At 44.2% G+C, this 24502-nt stretch overlaps 1 protein-coding gene across 1 annotated transcript in view; it reads left to right on the top strand.

Annotated features, from left to right (window-relative positions):
- MBTPS2 (membrane bound transcription factor peptidase, site 2) overlaps positions 1-24502 on the top strand; it is a 65502-nt gene that overhangs the window by 35841 nt on the left and 5159 nt on the right. The window contains exons 7-9 of the mRNA XM_044283958.1: positions 10395-10575; positions 12600-12694; positions 15698-15893. Of these exons, the coding sequence (XP_044139893.1) occupies positions 10395-10575; positions 12600-12694; positions 15698-15893 (472 nt within the window). The remainder of the gene's footprint in view (positions 1-10394; positions 10576-12599; positions 12695-15697; positions 15894-24502) is intronic.

Raw genomic sequence — 24502 nt, 5'->3', positions numbered from 1 at the left:
TCAGTTTCCCCCTTGCTCTGCCCTTAGATTGGTCTAATTTATGACAAGGCCTGTTCCTCGTCATAAATTAGGCTCCTCTATGGCAGTCCTTGCAGTAAAACTAGGGCTGGTGTTGTTTTTTGCCAACATTTACTCCTGTTTCTAGGCGTAATTGTTAGAAAATTTGCTGGGGCTGAAGTCCCGACACGGCTTCTGACATGCCTCCGCTCCACCCCTATCCCGCCACAACTGGCAAACACCGCTTAAAACCGGCTGCGCAACTAAATGTTTCCGCACAGCTGGTTAAAAAGGGGAATAAAATAGTCACAAGCAGGGTGGATAAAAATCAAAGATATTTTTTTTTTTAAAAATCGGATTTTTTTTTATTTAAATCAGATTTTTTAATATAAAATGCTTTTTGAGAAAAATATATTACCATCCAAAGGTTATTTCATTATGAAATAAAGATTACTTTTTTAATTATGTAGAATAAGGCTGTATATGTTACATTTTTTGTTAAATTCCATTAATCCATTCACAATGTCATGCTCTTCCAGAGGTTTTTGTAAGATTACTGGGTAGTTTCTATGCCTACAAGATATTATCACAGATGCTTTGTTTAATTTTGGAGTTCTCAAAACTGAATTTTTTAACATGAAAAGAGTTGAGAAAAAGATCTAAATCCTAACCTCTACAAACCTATAAATACAGAATCAACCCCTTCAGTGCTAAGTTTAAAGTTCAGTGAATAGAATATAAACAATATTTTTCTGATTGTTTGGAGTGGAATAGATCTGCACAAGAAGAAAGTGAAACTAAGTGTAAGGAGGAAAAGGCAAGCAGACAAGGAGTACTACAAAATTAAAGTGAAACTTTCTGAGCACAGTACTGCACAGCCACAGACAGACAAGTCTTTGGATCATCTGTAAAGAATAAATCAAGGCAACTGGATGTACTGTAGATTTCTTGAAAACGTTTCACTCGTTCTTCCATTGAGCTTTCTCAATTCTGAGTGACTGTACAAAAATTCTGGGAATAAATATGTAACTGAATCAACATCTGGTAATTATACCCAGCATTGGGTCAAAGGTGTTGATTCATTATCCTAATTTGAGTCAGTAGGTGATAAAGACTTCCCAGAAAAAGGTGTCAAGACAGCATTGTACGTGAAAGAGGCCATCTACGTAAAAATGGAGAAGCCAAGCTTGAATAGAGGTTAGACATCTATTGTCTGCCACATACAATGCTGTCTTGACACCTTTTCCTGGGAAGTCTTTATCACCTACTGACTCCAATTAGGATAATGAATCAACACCTTTGACCCAATGCTGGGTATAATTACCAGATGTTGATTCAGTTACATATCTATTCCCACAATTTTTGTACAGTCACTCAGAATTGAGAAAGCTCGTTGGAAGAACGAGTGAAATGTTTTCAAGAAATCTACAGTAAGTCCAGTTGCCTTGATTTATTCTTTACAGATATACCATGACCCGGATACATGAGAACCTTCACAGACAAGTCTTTGGATCTTTTTGTGTGTATGACCTGAGGTTTATCACATTCTTTCCTTGGAGGAAAAAAACTATAATGGCAGCAGGCCGTAGAAGAGACCCAGTTTGGCAATATTTTAATGAAGTTCCTTTACCAATCGGTAAGGCAGGCATGCGTGCAAAATGCAAACACTGCAACAAAGAAATGCAAGGCCTGGTGGCCCGAATGAGGCAACATCATGAGATGCGCTGTGATGAAGATGACCAAAGAAACACATTTTTCTCCTTCCTAAGTACAACAGAAAAATTGTCCAAATATGAATCTTTATGTAAAAAACTATGATTTAAATCAAGCCTTACTGACTAGTGATTTAAATCGGTTTGATTTAAATCAAATCCACCCTGGTCACAAGTCCCTTGATAAATGTGCCCCATTATGTGTAGTGTTTTTCTGCGCAAAAAAACACAATATATAGTGAGATTTATGTGTGTGTGGTTTTTTTGCGGTTTTTATGTGGATTTTCTGCACACAGAGTACCTGCACTTAGGGCTCTTTCACACGAACGTGTAGGAAACGCGTAGCACTGAATCCTGTGCACATGAGCGTTGTTTTTCGCGCATCATCTCTGCATTTAGGAGAAATCGCAGCATGTTCTGTATGGTACGTTTTTTACGCAGCCCTGGCTCCAGAGAAATGAATGTGGCTTCACAGTGGTTTCTAGAAGAGGTAGATTGCTATTCTTTAGTTTTTCTTCACGTGTGTGAAAAACACATAATATCCAGAAGGAAAAACTGGACACACTGAATGCAAGCGCGGAAGAAACTGATTCAACTTGGGTGCAAAGCCATCCGTTTTTTTTCCTGAACAGAACCTGACACAATCCATATCGCTTGTGTGAAAGAGGCCTTAGGCCTCATGCACATGACCGTTGTTGTGGTCGGCATCCGAGCCGCATTTTTTTTGCGGCTCGGGTGCAGACCCTTCTGCTGTCCGCATCCGTTGCTCCGTTCTGTAGCCCCACAAAAAAAATATAGCATGTCCGGACAAGAATAGGCATTTCTACTATGGGCCGCCCGTTCCGCAAATTGCGGAAGGCACACGGGCAGCTTCCGTTTTTTGCGGATCCGCGGTTTGCGTACCGCAAAAAACGGAACGGTTGTGCGCACGAGGCCTTAGAATATGCTGGGGCAGATTTACTGTCTAGATCTGCAGCAGTTTTATCACAGGGGCTGATGAATGTGATACAGAGAGAGACACTTTTACTAACTATTCATTGGCTTACTTTGAGTCAAAATTAGTTTCACATCTGCGGTAAATGTATGTAGTGGTTTTTGTGCGTCGGAATGGGCTCGGGCGGTACACGGCGGTATCCGGATGCACTGAACTCCAGCAGGCTGTTGCATGAGTATTTGTAAGCTGGAAGAGCCTGCCGGATACATTTACTGCATGTGTGAAAGTAGCCGTATCCGTCAGAATTTTGGCAGAACGTTCCATGTTAAGCCCAGCGAAGTCACTCCTCTTCCCCACTTATCATTGCCCCTTTTTCAGACTAGCCACAGTAATGTTCTCTATACCTAAATACACCAAATTTCAACCCTTTTTATTTTATTTTTCTTTTTTTGCACAATTTACGCTAAAATCTGGGGGCATTCACATTAGTAGGCTACATTCACACGAACGTATTTTGTTTCCATGTCCATTCTGTTTTTTTTGCGGATTGGATGAGGACCGATTCATTTCAATGGGTCCGTAAAAAAATAAATAAAATGCAGACAGCACACCGTGTGCTGTCCGTTCTGTAGCCCCACACAAAAATATAGAGCTTGTCCTATTCTTGTCCGTTTTGTGGACAAGGATAGGGATTGTTACAATGGATCCGCAAAAAAAATGGATGCAACACGGAGGTCACACAGATGTCATCCGTATTTTTTGCGGACCGCAAGATACATACAGTCGTGTGCATGTAGCCATAAATGTAGGATACTGTGTTTTGAAAAGAAATTCCTTTGACCCAAAAACTGTGTTTTATATTTCACTATTGGCTTTCAGAAAACATTTGGCTGCAGTGCTGTACGAAAAAAGAAAAATAGGAGAAACCCAGGTGAAAGCACGAGGCCACTTCCACATGGTCAGTACGTTACACCGGTATTGGTTAGGCCTCATGCACACTACCGTTGTTTTGGTCCGCATGCGAGCCACAGTTTTTTCAGTTTGGATGCGGACTCATTCACTTCATTCTGGCTGCAAAAGATGCGGACAGCACTCCGTGCGCTCCATTCCGTGGTCCGCAAAAAAAATATAACCTGTCCTATTCTTGTTCATTTGCGGACAAGAATAGGCAGTTATATCAATGGTTGTCCGTGCCGTTCCGCAAATTGGGGAACACACACGGGCGCCTTCCGTGTTTTGCGGATCCGTAATTTGTGCATGAGGCCTAAGCCAACACCAGACGTTCCATGCTACAGAGAATAGGTATAACGGGAAGATTTCGGCTTCTTCTGTGTCTTGGACCCAACTCCTGGTTTTGGCTTACAAATGCTGATGACAAATACTGACCGTGTGACTGACCGTGTGAACGCAGCCTTTGGGTCTGTTGTTGTTGTTGTTGTTGTTTACACTGAAATTTCCACATTTTCTGTATCGCAGTCAACATTGAAAATGTCTAAATCTGTCAGAAAATGCACGTAAATGCGTTGCGCCACTGCTCCAGAGGAGACTATGCCTAGTGTACAGACCAGGAGGTGGCGCTCGCATGGGGCGCCGTGCCTTGTCACACAGCTAATCAGGGAGTTGGACCCCTGCTGATCAGATATTGATGACCCATCCTGAGGATAGCTCATCAATATAAATCTCTGCCTTTTAAGGTCCCTGCACACATGAATTTGACTCTGGAATTATTGGATTCTGGTGTAAAAAATCAACCAATGGTTCCTATAGAGTCAGAGAAACGTGTCTATCCGAGCACCAGATCTATCCCCCAGCCCGAGTCACTATGATGAACCTGGTGCAGGTCTAGACGGCCTGTCTCCGCTTACTCCTTGTATAGGATTAGTAAGGCTACATGCAACAGACATTTTTAACGGACGTTTATTTCACTGCTGTCTTTCTGAGAAGCGCACGTTAAAAATTGACCCATTTAATTGTATGGGGGCAGTCGGTCAGTGAAAAACAGACGAGATAGAACATGTTCTATTTTTTTACGTCCGTTTTTCACTGATGGTCAAAAAAACTGCTGTGTGAACAGTGGCGGATCCAGGGGGGGGCAACGGGGCAAAGCGCTCATCTCCAGTCATCTGTATCGCTGTCCTCAGGACAGCGATACAGATGCCTGCCTGTGCTGCGGTAGGGGAGGGAGAGGCGTGTCCCTTTCCCTTCCTCTGATAGGCTGCAGGCACTAGGCCGGCAGCCTATCAGAGGCCGGCGCAGGCGGCGCAATGACGTCATCGCGCCGCCTGAGCCATACAGCATGGGACACAGGCCAGAAGAGGCCTGCATCGCATCGCTGACATGGAGGTAAGTATGTGTTTTTTTTATATATATATATTTTTTTATTATATACAATACTTTTACTGGCGGGGGCTGTTATTACTGGCAAAGGGGGGGCTGTTATTACTGGCAAAGGGGGGGCTGTTATTACTGGCAAAGGGGGGGGGGCTGTTATTACTGGCAAAGGGGGGGGGGCTGTTATTATTGGCAAAGGGGGGGGGGCTGTTATTATTGGCAAAGGGGGGGGGCTGTTATTATTGGCAAAGGGGGGGGGCTGTTATTATTGGCAAAGGGGGGGGGCTGTTATTACTGGCAAAGGGGGGGGGCTGTTATTACTGGCAAAGGGGGGGGCTGTTATTACTGGCAAAGGGGGGGCTGTTATTAATGGCAAAGTAAGGCTACATGCAACAGACAGCTGTTATTACTGGCACCTGGGGGCTGTTATTACTGGGGGCTGCTATTACTGGCACAGGGGGGCTGCTATTACTGGCATAGGGGGCTATTATTACTGGCACAGGGGGGGCTGTTAATACTGGCACATGATTGGGGGCACTATAGGGGCATCTACTGAGGCCACAAAGAAGGGGTATTTTATATGGGCTCTCTGTACAGTACAATTTTATACTGGGACACATTATGGTGGGTACTATGGGGAAGGGGGGAGAGGAGTACTATGGGGTCATCTACGGGGGGCACTAAGAAGGGGTATTTTATACTTGCAAATTATGGGGGACACTGAGGGCATCTACTGGAGCATTTTATACTGGTACATTAGGGGGGCCCTAGGAGGAAGGGGGGAGAGGAGCACTATGGGGTCATTTACTAGGGGCACTATATAGGGGTATTTTATACTGGCACATTATGGGGGCACTATGGGGACATTAGCTCAACTGGGGGCATTACAAGGGGGTATTTTTCGCACTGTCACATTATAAGGAGAATTATTACTACTGGGGGGGGGGGGGGGGCATTATGGTGGGCTTTATTACTCCCCCATGGTATGACCCCCTAGTAGCAGCACCAGCCTCTCCCTGCTCTGCTATCCCTCTGCTCCTTCTCCAAATACTTATTATGAAATCTTTCTCATTAGGATAAAACACAACATCAGCTCCGCCGAGCCCCCCAGCCAAAGTGTGGAAGTGGCGTCCGAGATCCCCAAGGACCAAGTAACTGTAAGTGTTCATGTGAAATATGTTTGTTATACACGTATAGCCTACACTGTGGAGTCTGTTCTATAAGCACCATTGTTTTGTGGCGGCGGACAGAAAATAATCTGAAAGTGCCCCTCCCGAGACCAGGCTCTGGATCCGCCATTGTGTGTGAATAACCCTATAGACTACCATTGGTCTTAAAACAGACTTGTGATGTCCATTTTTCACTGTCGTGTGCATGTAGCCTAATTCTGGGCCAATAAGGTCACATCAGAGGACAAAGAAAACAGGAAAAAGTTGTCCATTTTGATTCCCATTTGTTTAAATCGGTTGTGCTCAGTTAGTGTCTACTGCATTGGGTTTCCGCTATTTTTGGCTGACAAATAAACCCTGTCTTCAGGACTTTTCCCTCCGACATGCGATAGAATGGACATTTCTTTACCATTCTGTATAACGGATAGAAACAGAAGGCGTTACATCATTAAAGGGGTTGTCCTATTTCAGAAGGAAACCAGACAGGACAGGTGATCTGGCTGCAGTAAAGAATAGATTGTTTCTTACCTCTGCACTGTCAGCCTGGTTTTCCCGGCAGGGCTCTGTTTACCTGGCTGCAGCAGTGACATCAAGTCAACATGTCACCACTGCAACCAATCACTGGCCTCTTCAGTTTGATGCTGAGGCCAGTGATTGGCTCTAGCGATCACATGATGTTGACTTGCTGTCCCCGCTGCATTCAGGTAAACAGCGCCCTGCCGGGAGAACCGGAGCAGCGTGGGAGCGGTCAGGTAAATAGCGATTTGCTCTTTATTGCTTGGGGAGCACATGTGTTTTTTTCCAGAAGCAGGACAATCCCTTTAAATGACAGAATGAAGCTACCTACAATTATCAGGGAGCAGAAGATATTCAAAGGTCCTATGCCATCTTGAACTACAGAAACTGACAGATTTACCGAAGTCTGTAGTTATTAGTCAGTTTTTGTTCCTAGTAGTAAGAAGGGAATGATCTCTGCAGCATCAAAGCAAGAAAGGTATTCGGAACAGTACTCTGCAACCAGTCTGTCTCCGATCACTCTGGTCTTCAGCTTAGGGCCCTAATGTAAGGGCAGAGAAGGCATAGGGGTCTTGTGCCTCATGCACACAAACAGTGTTTTGGTCCGCATCTGAGCCGCAGTTTTTGCGCTTGGATGCGGACCCATTCACTTCAATGTCCGCATCCGTTGCTCCGTTCTGTGGTCCGCAAAAAAAATATAACCTGTCCTATACTTGTCCGTTTTGCAGTTATATTAATGGCTGTCCGTGCCGTTCCACAAATTGCGGGTCTGTAATGCGGACAATAATAGGACATGTTCTATTTTTTTGCGAAATGGACTTACGGAATGTTCACGGAATAACTTTGAAATGAATGGTTCCCCATATGGTCTGCAAAAAGAAATAAAAAAAATGGAACGGACACTGAAAGAAAATACATTTGTGAGCATGAGCCCTAATACCTACTCTCCCCTTTATGATCTGGTTTTGGCTTCAGAAACTATATCAGGAAACCTGAACATGGAAACCCAGCCTTAGGGCTTGTTCACACGGCCGTTGTGCGGCCCTTCCGTGCATTGGAGACCGCAATTTGTGGTCCCCAATGCACGGGCAACGTCTGTGCAGCGGCCAGGACGGATCCAGAGTCCGTGATCAGTCCGCACTGCAAAAAAATAGAACATGTTCTATTTTTTTGCGGTGCGGAGGCATGGCCAGAAACACCACGGAAGCACTCCGTAGTGCTTCTGTGGGGTTCCGATCCGTGCGTCTGTTCCGCATCTCCGTGATTGCGGACCCATTCAAGTTAATACGGCCACGGGCACACAACGGCTATGTGAACAAGTTCTTAGGCTTCCAGCAACTACTGTCTCAGTTGAGGTTCATGGGCAGAAGAACCACTACCCACAGAAGAAGTGCCTCCGTCAGTGGGGCACCCAGTCACTGGCCTCAGCAGTCACGTGCCACTAGTGTATCAAGTGTCTGTATGTATGTTATATTATTTCCAGCTTATGGACAATTTTCTTAAAATCCCGGAAACCCCATTTATACGCTAGCCTGTAGTCATGTCTCCGTAATTAGCACAACTGACATTTTTCAAGTCCTAATCAATGGAGACCAATTCTGCTGACTTCAGCTGCCATTCCCTTAATAGCTTCAATTTCTTTCTCACAGGAGTTACTGCTGACAGTTTCCCTTTGGGAATTTATTCAGGAATTACGGATGTTTATATGAAAGGAAGGAATTTCTTTTCAGCTGTGGTATTTTTATTGTCTAAAGATATTTATTATGTATGGGTTATCCACCGCAGTAGGACATCCAGCACTTGGACAGTGGGCTCTACTGCAAGGTTTCAAGGGGTGTCCAATATAACAGAATCGAAGCCTTTACAAGAAGAGTGATTCTGATGCCCAGTCTGCATGGTATATGCATTAAAAAATGCCCAATAATAAAACCTGCACCCATGATACCATCTAGTAGTACTGCGTAAATGATTACAGATCATCCTGCTACCCAAAGTTAAAAAAGGGTGTCCAGAATTTTACTATTGATGGCCTATCCTGAGGAATGGCGCTAAGGAACTGAATCCTCACATGGAACAGCGATGGAATTTTCTTCTAAATGTATCTACGGGGTGGGATCCCTATCCCTAGCACCCCGTTTGATACAGACTGCCTGTCACTGTAGGGTACAGTGCAGTCCTAAAACTCCACCCACATCACTGTCCCTACGCATTTGCCCGATCCGTCCTAAATGACGGCCCACATCTGGACAGTCCCTTCCTGACTAGGTGTAAAAACTTAATGACAGGAACCTAAAATGACAGATGAAAATGGCAAACCAGGAGGAATAAACTGATGGACTGGGTCAAAACCAGGAGAGAACAACATAGCCACATCAACAGACAAAAAGAGTAACAATTTCAAGCGGGGTCAAACACAGAGGGTCATGTCAAGGTGCAAACAGAGGCAGGGTCAAGATTTAGGCAAATGTTAGGCAACAGGCATCACAGTGGCAAAATTGGCAGTCAGAGGCAGGTCCAAAACCAGAGTATAATAATGAAGCAAACCGGCTGGTGAGGCTTAAACAGACCAAATCACAGGCAACTGTGGCCAGCAGGTCCCATGGTGCACCATGAGTCACATGACCTGCATGACTCCATCGTGCCAGATGTGTCGGCGCTCCTAAACTCGGAGCTCTGTCCTGGTTGCAAATTAAACTGGATCCAGGATCTAACAGTGCCACAGGAATCTACACAATTCAGGAGGGATAACAGATCTGAGAAAAATATGTTCTAGAATCGTGATGCCATGGTGAACAAGACATCTTCTCTAAGGTGGTCCCTGAGATCAGGAATCCATGTCTAGATGGTATGGTACAAAGGTTAAAGAAAAATAAACCAAAAAAGCTCAACTGTCATAGGGTCCGATGCCAACCAGGCATCTACATGCATGTCAGTGATGCCTGCCAGTCAGTGGCATCAGCAATGGCAGCGATCCCATGACTGCACACATCTGGACCAGATGAGTCTTTTTTTTTAACTTTACTACTTGCCCCTCTCCCTGGCACCCGCGTCGCTCCTGATGCCCGCCACTGAATCTCCCCATCGTGCGGATCAAAACATCAGGCAACGGGGGAGGGGAGATGTCAGCCAATAGCGGGCCGCAATGGGGACGAGCCTCCCTAGCGTCACCTGCGAAGCTAGGGAGGCTCGTTCCTGTTGCGGCCTACTATTGGCTGCCCCCCCCCCCATCCCCGTCACTGGATGTTTTGATCCGTGTGACGGGAAGATGCGACGGCGGCTGTGCGGGCGCATCCGGAGGGACATGGGTGCCGGGAAGCGAGGTAAGTATAACCTATCTGAGGGACCTGGGCATTAGGGGGGGTCATTACAGGGGGTTGGAGAACCCCTTTAAGTCCATCTTCTAGTATAGATACTATAAGGGCCTGGATGCAATGCTTCTCCCATCTGTACACTTTGAAGAACTCCCCAGACTCCACTCTAGTATCCCCCCACTTCGCCATGCTGTATGTCATTCACACCCTTAGCCAGTGATAAGAATGTTCGAGAAAACTTTGTGGAATACATTGCATCCCTGTAGCCCAGGAAAATCACTTTTATAATATTACAGTAATAGGTTCATGCTGCGTGTAAGGTGCCTGCAGGTCTTGGTACTAACTCTCAGCCACACATTTCCAGCTCCTCTTTGCTTCTTAGAATGGTGTTTGACCAGTGCCCTTTCTATCTTCTTCTTTTAAGGACTCTCCAGCAAGTGGACCAAGAGGATTGTTTGTTCGAGATATCATTACCCAAATTCAAGACTGTCCAGTGACAAGTGTGGATGATTGGCATAAATGCCTGAACGACATCTCCTTGAAGCCCCAAACCGGCTTCTGCATAAGTACTGCCATTCTTCAGCAGCTGCATTTCCCTAGCAGAGGTACAAGCGCCGCTCATTAATGATTTTGGGGCCCTTAGATTTACTTGTGTCATTACTTAGTCACATCTTTTTGAGCCTCAGGATAGGTCATCAGTATCAGACTGGTGGTGGGTCAAACCCCTGGCAGTCCCACCCATTAGCTATTTGTGAAGAGGCCCTACATTGTATAGTGTCTGAGCTTGGTATTACAGTTCAGTTCCATTCACTTGAATGTCCAGGTTTGATGGAAATGGTGGCACAGGCCAACAAAGAGGCCACAGTGCTCACCTAGTGTAAAGACCTCCTTGTCAAGCAGCTGATCAGTGGGGATGCCCTAAGTCGGACCCCCTACTTCTCAGATATTGATGACCTATCCTAAGGTTGTGCAGTCTGTTTGTCAGGATAGGTCCTCAATATCTGACCGCTGGGGGTCCGGCACGTAGCACCCCCGTAGATCAGCTGTCCATGTGAGCGCTGCTTCCTCTTCATTACACTACCCATCGTCTTGGAATTGCAGTGTAATTACAAGTAATTGCTCCATTCACTTGAACAGAGCAAGTTCTTGGAATTACACTGCGCCACTGCTACAGGGGAGACGGCGCGCAGTGTGATGAAGAGGAAGCAAGGCTGGCATGGAGCGCTACCTCCTATCCATACAGCTGATGGGTGGCAGGGTTGGGTGTCGGAACCCTCTGGATAGTTCACCAGTATCTGATTGGTGGTGGCCCCACATCTGGGACCTCTGCCAGTCAGCTGTTGGAGAAGGCAGGGGCGCTGACAGTAAGAAAAAGGTAAAGAACCCCTTTAAAAAGGACCTGTCCCCTCTCCTGACATGTCTGTTTTAATAGCTACATGCATTCCTCATGTAATAACCATTCTATTCTTCTACCTCTATGTTATGCCACTCTTTTATTATTTCTGCTGGAAGTTATGTATGAATTACTAGCAGTTTGCAGTGAAGGTACAGATGGGTGTTACCAGTTGGGGGGTGTCCCTGGGCAGTCTAACTTTGGCAGCACTGATTGGATGTCACACTGTGCAGGGACACGCTCCCAACTGGTAACACTAATCTGGAGAATGCAAGTAGTTACTAAAACGGACGTCAGGAGAGGTGACGGGTCCTCTTTAAGGATGAGCTCTCTTAGGCTACTTTCACACTCGTGTTTGGTGCGGATCCGTCATGGATCTGCACAGACGGATCCGTTCAGAGCGGATCCGTTTGTATTATATTTAACATAGCCAAGACGGATCTGTCTTGCACACCATTGAAAGTCAATGGAGGACGGATCCGTTTTCTATTGTGTCAGTGAAAACGGATCTGTCCCCATTGACTTACATTGTGTGTCAGAACGGATCTGTTTGGTCAGACGGACACCAAAACGCTGCAAGCTTAATGGAGACAAAACTGAGGCAAACTGATGCGTTCTGAGCGGATCCTTATCCATTCAGAATGCATTAGGGCAAAACTGATCCGGTTTGGACCGCTTGTGAGAGCCCTGAACGGATCTCACAAACAGAAAGCCAAAACGCCAGTGTGAAAGTAGCCTTAGGCATATGGGTCCCCATGCTGTATTTCATCAGTGTAATTGGTGGGTATGCATGTCATACCATTATTCTCTATGTACTTATCTCAGTCTCTTGGTAAACCAATATTTGCACAAGAATATGTTCTCTCACCACTTTTTAAACCATGTGTGGGAAACTGGGTGTGGTCATAGTTATCAAATGCAACTTTTTAAAAAGTTGCAAAAAAAAATAATGGTGCAATTTCACCCCAGTATAGGAGTTGTGTTAAAACTGGAGTCATATCTCTAAATGTGCGACATGTTTTAGCGCAAAAAGGTTGATGATAAATCTCCCCCATCCTTCCCTTTACAACACCATCCTAAAAATGTCAAGAAGTAATAGAGATCACACATCCAAGAACTGGAAATGAGGGAGCGGTCTTCTCCAGGAAGTGGTCTTCTCCAGAGGTTTCACTGTATTTTGTTGGGGGCGCTGTAGTGAATGCTGAAGTGGCTGATGATGATTTCCTGCATTTTCAGTGTACAGGCGGCTGGATGGATCTGTGGAGTGCTGCAGTAACAACAGTCTGTCTGACATCTGCTTCTCCTACGCTGGGAATGGATACAGTCAGCAGGTAAATTCTATTCAGTTATCACTGAACTTCATGCTGATGGAGCAGGAGGCTATATATATATATATGAGAGTGGTCCCTCAAGATGCAATATTTTCAACTTACAGTGGCCTTCTGAAACTAGATGAAACATACAATGTCTCAGATCCAACCAATCACCATGGCCTTTTCTGTAGTAAACCACCTGTATTGCGTGTATAGCGGCTCCTCTTTACAGTACAGTGCGGTACTATGTGTCCTGTACTGCCCTCTGTCTGTACCAGGATGAGCTGCTTGCTTGGATATCATGTGAGGGTGGATCCATTTTATTTTTCTTGTACACTGTGTGCCCATGCTCTCTTCATGTCATTCACTTTCTAACTTCCAGCAGCCACTCCTGACTGTTATATGTAAAAAAAAAAAATATATATATATGTGTATACACACACACAGTGGATATAAAAAGTCTACACACAAAATGTCAGGTTTCTGTGATGTAATAAAAAAAGAGATAAAGATAAATCATTTCAGAACTTTTTCCACCTTTAATGTGACCTATAAACTGTACAACTCAATGGAAAAACAAACTGAAATCTTTTAGGTGGAGGGAAGAAAAAAAAATAATAATAATAATAATATGGTTGCTTAACTAATCTCATGTCTCATTTTTTTACAGCACAGAAACCTGACATTTTAACAGGGGTGTGTAGACTTTTTATATCCACTGTGTATATATATATATATATATATATATATGTATGTCACTCCTGATAAAGGGGTATTCCAGTTAGATATATCACATGATCTAATAGGGAATACCTATTAGATCATGTGCACTGCCACTCCATTAATCTGTGTCAGACTGCTGGAAATGTTATATGTGTGCACTTCTCTCCCCTCGTTCTAGAGATGGGAGGGGGTCTCAGCCAATTTAAACTTTTGATATGTCTCTGACATATCAAACACCTTTTTTGAAAAGTTAATGTGACCCTTTAATATTAAAGGGATTCTGTCATCGGAAATGAGCCCTATAAGCTAAACATATGGCGATGTCCCTTGTAAAACACAGAATCCTAAAGTGAGTTTATCTAATGCCCCTGTGGCTCTATATTCACAAAAAAGACGTTTATATTACCTGCCAATCACTTCAAAATGTGTCCAAGGGGACGTCTCCTGGTGAAAGGTGCCCGGCTGCAGCCATGTCGTTTAGGTGCCCAGCGCCGCCTTCTGTAGTGAAATCTCCGCCCTCCCTTTCATGCGATCCGCCTACCTCACGTCATCACTGCTTCTCTAACCACCGCTCGCTTCATCCAGATCCCGCGCATGCGCACTAGGTTGGATGGCTGGGATGGGCTGTAATAGGGCAGTCAGTGGAGGATCGAGCGAAGTGGAGGCCGCTGCCAGTAGTCCACACGGGCGCATCAGGATATACCTAGTGCGCACGTGCGGGATCTGGATGAAGCAAGTGGTGGTTAGAGAAGCAGTGATGACGTGAGGTAGGCGGATCGCATGAAAGGGAGGACGGCTATTTCACTACAGAAGGCGGCGCTGGGCACCTAAGCGACATGGCTGCAGCCGGGCACCTTTCACCAGGAGACGTCCCCTTGGACACATTTTGAAGTGATTGGCAGGTAATATAAACGTCTTTTTTGTGAATATAGAGCCACAGGGGCATTAGATAAACTCACTTTAGGATTCTGTGTTTTACAAGGGACATCGCCATATGTTTAGCTTATAGGGCTCATTTCTGATGGCAGAATCCCTTTAAGGGCTGAGATGGGAATTCCCTTTAAAGGGGTTGTCCATATCCCCATTTTTCCCCAGGCAGGCCCTCTGACATGAGCATCGGAGCATTTCTTGCTATAATGCTTTCTCTTGCCCTGCACTGTGTTGTTTTTTTTTTTTGGTTTTGTTTTTTTGCACTGCTAGCAGTGTTGCCGATGACATCACCGGCACTGATGGGCAGACTTTAGAGCTGCCTTAGCCATTTTACAGGGTAGGGCAGCACTACAGCCCGCCCATTAGTGTCGGTGACGTCACCGGGCTCCCTGCTAGGCAAAAGCCTCTGCCTAGCTTTCCCCATGCAGAAAAAAAGCCTTTTCAGCTCTGAACCTGGACAACCCCTTTAAAGGCTATTTAAAGCTTTGGTGGCAATTTTTAAAAAAATTGTTTGCATTGTACTAATTTTCAGCTAAAAACAATTTTTTTCAATTGGTCTTTATTCAAAATTAGGAGCCCTTTTTCTGTACAGGGCTGAGTTTCTTTAGTATTAGGATCTACATTTTATCTCTTCTGTCAGGTTGCTAAACTGATGTGCTTCTTATCTCTGCTCTCAGACCTTATAAACACATATTACAGCTCAATCCGTATTTTACCGATAAGAATGTGGCTTGAATAAAGGATGTATTACACTGGCAGATTTTCTGACAGATGATTGCTAACAAGCATTCGTACGCTCATTAGCGATCATCTGGCAGTGTAATACTTCTGCCGATGAACGAGCAAATGCTTGTTCATTGGGCTCTTTCAGCATGCTAAAAGGTCACGATTCGCGGATCGTGCTGTCTAATCACAGTCTGCTGCCGGCAAACGCACTATACAGCATGGCCTAGCGATCGCTCCTCCCCATGCTGTGGAGGGGATCACTGCATGTAATAGCAGCGTGCTCCACCGCTAGTGAGCAGGCGATTGCTGGAAATCGCCTGTATGATCACTAGGTCTAAAACGGGCTTAAATGTTTGACCTTTTTAGTAATTTAGAGATAAGGTTTATTAGATGACCGCACAAAGTGAAAATAAAACGTCAGTTCACACAACTAGAAAAACGGTTAACCCCTTGTGACCGAACGGCTCAATGTTTTTAATAAAGACCAATTGAAAAAAATAAAGTGCAATCATAAAAAATAAAAAAATGCCCCCGAAGGTGTACATAGCCTTTAACATACTGACTTTGAACACGTCTGTGTGAACACTGACCCTTTTTTTGAGAACATGCCATAACCTATGATCTGTATTCTGTTATTTCCAGCATGCTTGTCTGCCAGCAAGGAAAGCCATACATTCAAGTCCAGAATGTCAGTCTAATGCAGACTGTCCGAAGTCCTCTGCGCACAGTGTCTGCGCCATTCCATCCATCGAGAATCAGACGCGCCTCATCAGAGTCAAGCATCCTCCTCAACTAGATATGTTATTTATAGGATATCCTGCACACCTAGAGTATGGAGGTGAGTACATGATAAACTGGCCGGGGAACAATTACCGCCCCAATCCCTTGTTCCTCCAAGTCTCCCGTTGGGCTATCCTCAGGGACATCATAGGGACACCATGATCCATGTTTAACTGCATGTTTATTTCTAAAGGTCCCCTTTACACAAGTTGATAATTCTCCAAAAGCTTGTAAAATCAGGTAAAAATGATCAGTTATCGAGTAGTGGAAAAGCATGAAACGATAATCGGTTTGTGGTTGTTCAGATCTCCCCCGTATAGACCTAGATTATCGCTCATTGCTGTGAACAGGTATCGTCTATAAAATAGACAATGGGTGTGGAATAGTTTTGCCGGTCAGACAAACGTTCTCTTATACGATCGCATGTACAAAAATTGCAGTGATAATCAACACATCTAAAGGTTTGTTGTTTCTACATTAAAGGGGTTCTTCAGAATCTACATATTGATCACCTATCCTCAGGATCGGTCATTAATATGACATCGGCGGGGATCCAACTCCCGGCACTCCCGTCGATCAGCTGTTTGCGGAGGCTGCAGCACTCCCGTGAGCTTTGTGGCCTCCTCATAGGTTACCAAGCACAGTGCTGCGCATTGTATAGTGGCTGTCCGTGGTGTTGCAGCTCAGCCTCATTCACTTGAATAGGGCTGAGCTGCACTTAGGTCATCTAAACGTGATGTCACATAGCCTAGGAAAAGGCCTGAGCACTCACGGAGCGCTGTGACCTCTTCATACAGCTGATTGGCAGGGGTCCCCCGCCTATTTCATATTCATGACCTATTCTGAGGTTAGGCCATCAATAGGTAAATCCCGGAGAACCCCCTTCAATTCCGCAGTTTGGAAGGTGTGGTGTGGAACGGCGGCATGGACTCCGTAGTGCTTCTGTGGGGTTTCTCTCCGGGCATCCGCACTGCAGAAAATAGAACGTGTTGAGTGGGTCTGGATCCATCTGTGGCAGCCCCGCAAATTGTGATCCCCAATGCACGGAACGGCCGTGTGCATGGGGCCTAAGGGTAATAACTCTGCCAGACAACAAGACTCCTCTAATGTTTATGGCCAGTGTCACACTGCACAAGAGGGCATTGAATGGCAATAGTGAATCGGCAGCACCCCACAAATCTGCCCTTTCTCTTGGCATTGAGCCTCTGAGGAAATAAATATTCTGATTACAATTATTTTAGGCATTAAGGCTGTGATGGCTAACCTCCAGCACACCAGCTATGGTAAAACTACAACTCCCAAGATGCCCCCTTGCTTGGCTGTTCTCAGAACTCCACAGAAATGAATGGAGCATGCTGGGAGTCGTAGTTTCACCACAGCTTGAGTGCCAGAAGTTAGCCATCACTGCATTAGGGCATCTAATGATGGAAAATGCCTATTGCTAGAGTAGCGTCTTCTAATAAAAATGAAGTTGTCAAGGATCAAGCAATTCACTGGCCGGGGGACAGTAAGCACACACAGACATGGAGTACAGTGAGTCTGAAGAAACAGGGCATGATAGTCTCCTGACAGGACCGTGCAAGCTATGGAGGTATGTGTGCATTGGAACTGCCTAGCCTTAGCCCCTGGCAAGCTAAACAAATCTTGTAACCCACCACCCACACCCTGTGTTGGAATAGAGTCTCATGTCATTGTCACCAATATAACTTACTGCATTGACCCAGAGAAGATTGCAAATGCATTCCAGACATACAGCTGAAACTCGAAAAATAAGAATATTGTGCAAAAGTTCATTTATTTCAGTTATGCAACTTAAAAGGTGAAACTAATATATGAGATAGACTCATTTCAAGCCTTTTTTTGTTATAATTTGGATTATTATGGCTTACAGCTTATGAAACCCCAAAGTCATGATCTCAGAAAATTAGAATATTACATGAAATCCATAAAAAAAAAAAATAGGACCTCTGAATAGTATAATCATGCATATGTACTCAGTATTTGGTTTGGGCACCTTTTGCATCAATTACTGCCTCAGTGCGGCTTGGCATGGATGCTATCAGCCTATGCACTGCTGAGGTGTTATGGAAGACCAGGCGAGTTTGCTGGCCAATCAAGCACAGTAATCCCATGGTCATTGAACCAGGTTTTGGTACTTTTGGAAGTGTGAGCAGGTGCCAAGTCCTGCTGGAAAATGAAGTCACCCTCTCCATAAAGCTCATCTGCGGAAGGAAGCATGAAGTGCTCCAAAATCTCCTGGTAGACGGCTGCTTTGACTCTGGACTTAATAAAGCACAGTGGACCAACACCAGCAGATGACGTGGCTCCCCAAATCAACACAGACTGTGGAAACTTCACACTGCTTCTCCATTCTTCCTCCAGACTCTAGGTCCTTGGTTTTGAAATTAGATGCAAAAGTTGCTCTCATCAGAAAAGAGGACTTTGGACCACTGAGCAACAGACCAGTTCTTTTTTTCTTTAGCCCAGGTAAGACGCTTCTGACGTTTGTTGTTCAGGAGAGGCTTGACAAGAGGAATTCGACATTTGAAGCCCATGTCCATGATTCGTCTGTGTGTGGTGGCTCTTGATGCACTAACTCCAGCCTCAGTCCACTCCTTGTGAAAGTCCCTAACACTTTTGAATGGCCTTTTCCGGACAATCCTCTCCAGGCTACGGTCATCCCTGCTGCGTGTGCACCTTTTTCTTCCACACTTGTCCCTTCCACATAACTTTCTATTAATGTGCTTTGATACAGAACTTTGGGAACCTCCAACTTCTTTTGCAATTACATTTTGAGGCTTTTCCTCCTTTATGGAGGGCGTCAGTGACGGTTTTCTGCACAACTGTCAGGTCAGCAGTCATGATTGTGATTCCTACTGAACCAGACTGAGAGACAATTTAAAGGCTCAGGAACCTTTGAGCCTAGAATATTAAACCTTTTCACAATATTCTAATTTTCTGAGGGGTTTCATAAGCTGTAAGCCATAATCATCCAAATTATAACATATAAAGGCTTGACATATCTCGCTTTGCATGTAATGAGTCTACCTCCTATGTTAGTTTCACCTTTTAGGTTGCATTACTGAAATAAATGAACTTTTGCATGATATTCAAATTTTTCGAGTTTCACCTGCACTTGTCGGTATGAGATACACTTATGTTAGGTGTATTTCTGGCGCAGATTGCGGCACAAAATCTGCAAATTTTCCCCGCTCAGTCCAAGTGGGCGTGGTGTGGGCCCACTTTTTTTTTTTTAACCATTTTCTAGGCGTTGAAAATGTTCTAAATGTAAGACATCTTTTGAAGCTTTATTACATTTAGAATTGGCGGTGAATGCGCCGAAGTTATGTAGAGGATGGCGCCTCTACATAACTCTGGCGGATCCACCACCAGCTGTATAAAACGCTGGTGTTAATAAATGACCCCCTTTGTGTCTTTATTCCATGTATAGGAAAAGCACTTTAAGGGCACATTCACACCACTGCATCAGTTTTGTGGTTCGCAAATTACAGATGCACAAAACACTGATACGAGCCGCGTGCGTTCCAAATTTTGTAGGTCAGCACGTCCCGCCCGCCCGGCTTATTCCTGTCCGCAAAACAGAAGAATAGGACGTTTTTTTTTTTTTTTTTTTTTTGTGGAGCCGCAGAACAGACATACGGATACGGACAGCACACAGTGTGCTGTCGGCATCTTTTGCGGACCGATTTGAAATGAGTGAATCCACATCCAATCCACAAAAAATGCATATAGGATGGGGACAGAAAATGCGTTTGTGTGAATGCCCCCTTATTCTGTTGAAAAACGGCTCCCAAGTGCCCAGCTGGGCGGGCTTTGCTTTGGGCACCTGGCTGGGCACTTGGGAGCTGTATTTTCAGCAGAATAAAAGTGCTTTGTGCAATCTTCTGTGGGGCAGTGCTGTTAGTTATATTGGTGAAAAGTATGTGACAGATTCCCTTTTAAGAAGTTTGTAAAGCTGCCTTCAAGACAAGATGGAGTCTGTTACACTAACACCATAAAGGGAATGTGTCGCCTATATTTTTTAATAGCAGATAGTGAAAAACATTATTTTTCTTTTTCTTTTTTTTTTTGTATTTTTTTATTTATTTTAGATTTTTTTTTTTCTGTAATTATGGGGCCAGCCATCTTGCCTTAGCTGCTGTTTACAGCATTTAGAGATAGGCTTTACTCCCCATAAATCATAGCAGCCTGTAGTCTGGAGATGGACTTCTATGAGAGACTCTTGTGGGCATGCTCTGTGAGCTGTAAGGGAGGGACAGGATCTGTGTCAATCACTTACTGTGAATAATGTGACCCTGTGTGTTATCTATAGATATGTTACCTGTCATTATAATGCTCCCTAAGTTAATGAGATGACTACTGAGAAGTGTCTGTGAAGGTTCTCATTTATCCAGGTCATAGTATATCTGTAAAGAATAAATCAAGGCAACTGGACTTACTGCAGACTTCTTGAAAACGTTTCACTCGTTCTTTATTCCCAGAGAATTCTTGTACAGTCACTCAGAATTGAGAAAGCTCGTTGGAAGCACGAGTGAAACGTTTTGAAGAAATCTATAGTAAGTCCAGTTGCCTTGATTTATTCTTTACAGATACTACTAAGAAGTGATCTGTACAGAAGTGTCGGCTCATTATGAGGCAGTGACTAGTGTGAAAACTGCAATATTTTTTAATATAGATAAGGCTACTTTCACACTAGCGTTTTTGCTGGATCCGGCAGGGTGCAGCAAAAACTCTTCCGTTACTGATAATACAACCATCTGCATCCATTTGAATGGATCCGGTTGTATTATCTTTAACATATTTTTAACATTGCCAAAACGGATCCATAATCAACTCCATTGAAAGTCAATGGGGAACGGATCCGACTTGACTTACATTGGGGTCATGACGGATCCGTTTTGCTCCGCATTCCCAGGACGGAAAACAAAATACAACATGTTGCGGTTTGCTCTTCGGTCTGGGAACACAACTAAACAGAACGGAATGCATTTTGGAGCAGTTCAGTCTGGTCTCCATTGACTATGAATGGGGACAAAACTGAAGCATTTTCTTCCGGTATTGAGCCCCTATGACGGAACTTGATACTGGAAAACTTTAACGCTAGTGTGAAAGTACCCTAACATGGAAAATTTAAGAAAAAAGTAACCAAATATTTAGAAAAATATGTTTAACATAAAGACTTGATTTAAATAGGTCTCTTTTTGATAATTCATTTCCTTAAAGGGGTTGTCTGCTTTTTACTATTCTCAGAATAGGTCATCATTATCAGATTGACTGGGGTGCTGTGTGAAGAGAAAGCTGTGCTCATACGAGCTCTGCCTTCTCTTCACTGGTTACCTGCTGGCCGCAGCAATTGCAATGGTGAGCAGGTGTAATTAAAAATATGTCCATTCACTTCTATGGGGCGGTTCTGTCCGTTCAAGTAATAGGAAGGAGCCGTACCATAGAAGTGAATGGGGACGCCACAGCTGTAATTACAAGCCTGCGGCTGCAATTGCCGTGGTCAGCGGGTAAACAGAGCAGAGAAGGCAGTGCTCATATGAACGCTGCTTTCTCTTCAAACAGCTGATCAGCCGAGGTACTGGGAGTCGGGCCCCTGCCGATCTGATGCTGATGACCTATCCTGAGGATAAGTCATTAATACTAAAAAGCGGACAACCCTGGGATTTTAATATTGGATTGACAATGAATGTGGACAAAACTGAAACGTTTTTTTTCCAGTATTGAGCCCCTATGACGGATCTCAATACCGGAAAACTTAAACGTTAGTGTGAAAGTGCCCTTAATACCTGTGTGCATGTGTGTCAAGAGTCCTATTTATGGTGTTTGTAGGGTGCAATTTATACATGTATGTGTCAACCTCATCAAGGTATATTTAGTAAGACCTACAACGAATAGTAGTTATACAGTGCCTTGCAAAAGTATTCACCCCCCTTGACTTTTTTCGTATTTTGATGCCTCACAACCTGAAAGTAACATGGCTTGTTTGAGGATTTGTATCATTTCATTTACAGAACATCCCGACAACTTTGAAGATTTTTTTTTTTTTTTTTTTTTTATTGTGAAGCAAACAAGAATTACGACAAAATAACAGAAAAGGTCAATGTGCATAACTATTCACCCCCTAAAGTCAATACTTTGTAGAGCCACCTTTTGCAGCAATCACAGCTCCAAGTCGCTTTGGATAAGTCTTTATGAGCTTGCCACATCTTACCACTGGGATTTTTGCCCATTCCTCCTTGCAAAACTGCTCCAGCTCCTTCAAGTTGGATGGTTTGCGCCTGTGAACAGCAATCTTTTAGGCCTCTTTCACACGGGCGTCAGTTTTTTTGCCCGGATAAGAGCCGGGTGCGTTGCGGGAAAATGCGCTATTTTCCAGCGCGAGTGCAAAACATTGTCATGCGTTGCACTCGCGTGAGAAAAATCGCGCATGTTTGGTACCCAAACCCGAACTTCTTCACAGAAGTTCGGGCTTGGGATTGATGTTCTAAAGATTGTATTATTTTCCCTTATAACATGGTTATAAGGGAAAATAATAGCATTCTGAATACAGAATGCATAGTAAAACAGCGCTGGAGGGGTTAAAAAAATAATAATTTAACTCCCCTTAGTCCACTTGATCGCGAAGCCCGGCATCTCCTTGTGTCTCCTCTGCTGCTGAACAGGACCTGGGGTGAGCTGCTCCATTAAATAGAGGTTAAGGACCTGTGATGACGTCACTCCGGTCATCACATGGTACGTCACATGATCTTTTACCATGGTGATTTACCATGGTAAAAGACCATGTGATGACCGGAGTGACGTCATCAAAGGTCCTTAACCGGTATTTAATGGAGCAGCTCACCCCAGGTCCTGTTCAGCGCAGAGGAGACACAAGGAGATGCCGGCTTCGCGATCAAGTGGACTAAGGTGAGTTAAATTTTTTTTAATTTTTTTTTTAACCCCTCTAGCGCTGTTTTACTATGCATTCTGTATTCAGAATGCTATTATTTTCCCTTATAACCATGTTATAAGGGAAAATAATAATAATCGGGTCTCCATCCCGATCGTCTCCTAGCAACCGTGCGTGCAAATCGCACCGCATCTGTACTTGCTTGCGGATGCTATGCGATTTTCACGCTTCCCATTCACTTCTATGGGGCCTGCGTCGCGTGAAAATCGGACAATATAGAGCATGCTGCGATTTTCACTCAACGCACAAGTGATGCGTGAAAATTACCGCTCATGTGCACAGCCCCATAGAAATGAATGGGTCAGGATTCAGTGCGGGTGCAATACGTTAACCGCACGCATCGCACCCGCACGGAAACTCGCCCGTGTGAAAGGGGCCTAAGTCTTCCCACAGATTTTCTATGGGATTCAGATCTGGGCTTTGACTAGGCCATTCCAACACGTTTACATGTTTCCCCTTAAACCAATCAAGTGTTGCTTTAGCAGTGTGTTTGGGGTCATTGTCCTGCTGGAAGGTGAACCTCCGTCCTAGCCTCAAATCACGCACAGAATGGTACAGGTTTTGCTCACGAATATTCCTGTATTTAGCACCATCCATCTATTCCTCAACTCTGACCAGTTTCCCAGTCCCGGCTGCTGAAAAACATCCCCACAACATGATGCTGCCACCACCATGTTTCACTGGAGTTCTTTGGGTGATGTGATGTGTTGGGTTTGCGCCAGACATAGCGTTTTCTTTGATGGCCGAAAAGTTTAATTTTAGTCTCATCAGACGAGAGCACCTTCCTCCATTCATTTTGGGAGTCTCTCACATGCCTTTTCACAAACTCACAACGTGCCTTATTATTTTTAGCTGAAAGTAATGGCTTTCTTCTGGCCACTCTGCCATAAATCCCAACTCTATGGAGCGTACGGCTTATTATCGTCCTATGTACAGGTACTCCAGTCTCTGCTGTGGAACTCTGCAGCTCCTCCAGAGTTACCTTAGGTCTCTGTGCTGCCTCTCTGATTAATGCCCCCCTTGCCCGGTCCGTGAGTTTTGGTGGGCGGCCGTCTCTTGGCAGGTTTGCTGTTGTGCCATGTTCCTTCCATTTGGCTATTATAGATTGGATGGTGCTCCTGGGGGTCATCAAAGATTTGGATATTTTTTTTTTATAACCTAACCCTGACTTGTACTTCTCAACAACATTGTCCCTTACTTGTTTAGAGAGTTCCTTGGTCTTCATGGCAGTGTTTGGTTAGTGATGCCTCTTGTTTAGTTGTTGCAGCCTCTGGGGCCTTTCAAAAAAGTTATGTATATGTAATGACAGATCATCTAACACTTAGATTGCACACAGGTAGACGTCATTTCAGTAACTATGTGACTTCTGAAGGCAATTGGTTGCACCAGAGAATTTTATGGGTTTCCTAACAAAGAGGGTGAATACATACGCACATGCCAATTTTCTGTTTTCTATTTCTAAACAATAGTTTTATTTATATATTTTTCTCATTTCACTTCACCAACTTAGACTATTGTGTTCTGATCCATCACATAAAATTCAGATTAACAAAACATTGAATTTAAGGCTGTAATGTAACAAAATAGGGAAAAAGTCAAGGGGGGTGAATCCTTTTTGCACTGTAGTTATATTTGTGAGGTAAGATACATATAAAATGGACATGCAAATACCAGTTGCATAGTTTTTAATGACG

This window comes from Bufo gargarizans, chromosome 3, assembly GCF_014858855.1.
Source record: "Bufo gargarizans isolate SCDJY-AF-19 chromosome 3, ASM1485885v1, whole genome shotgun sequence".
NCBI lineage: Eukaryota > Metazoa > Chordata > Amphibia > Anura > Bufonidae > Bufo > Bufo gargarizans.
This window is presented reverse-complemented; position numbering and strand designations above follow the sequence as displayed.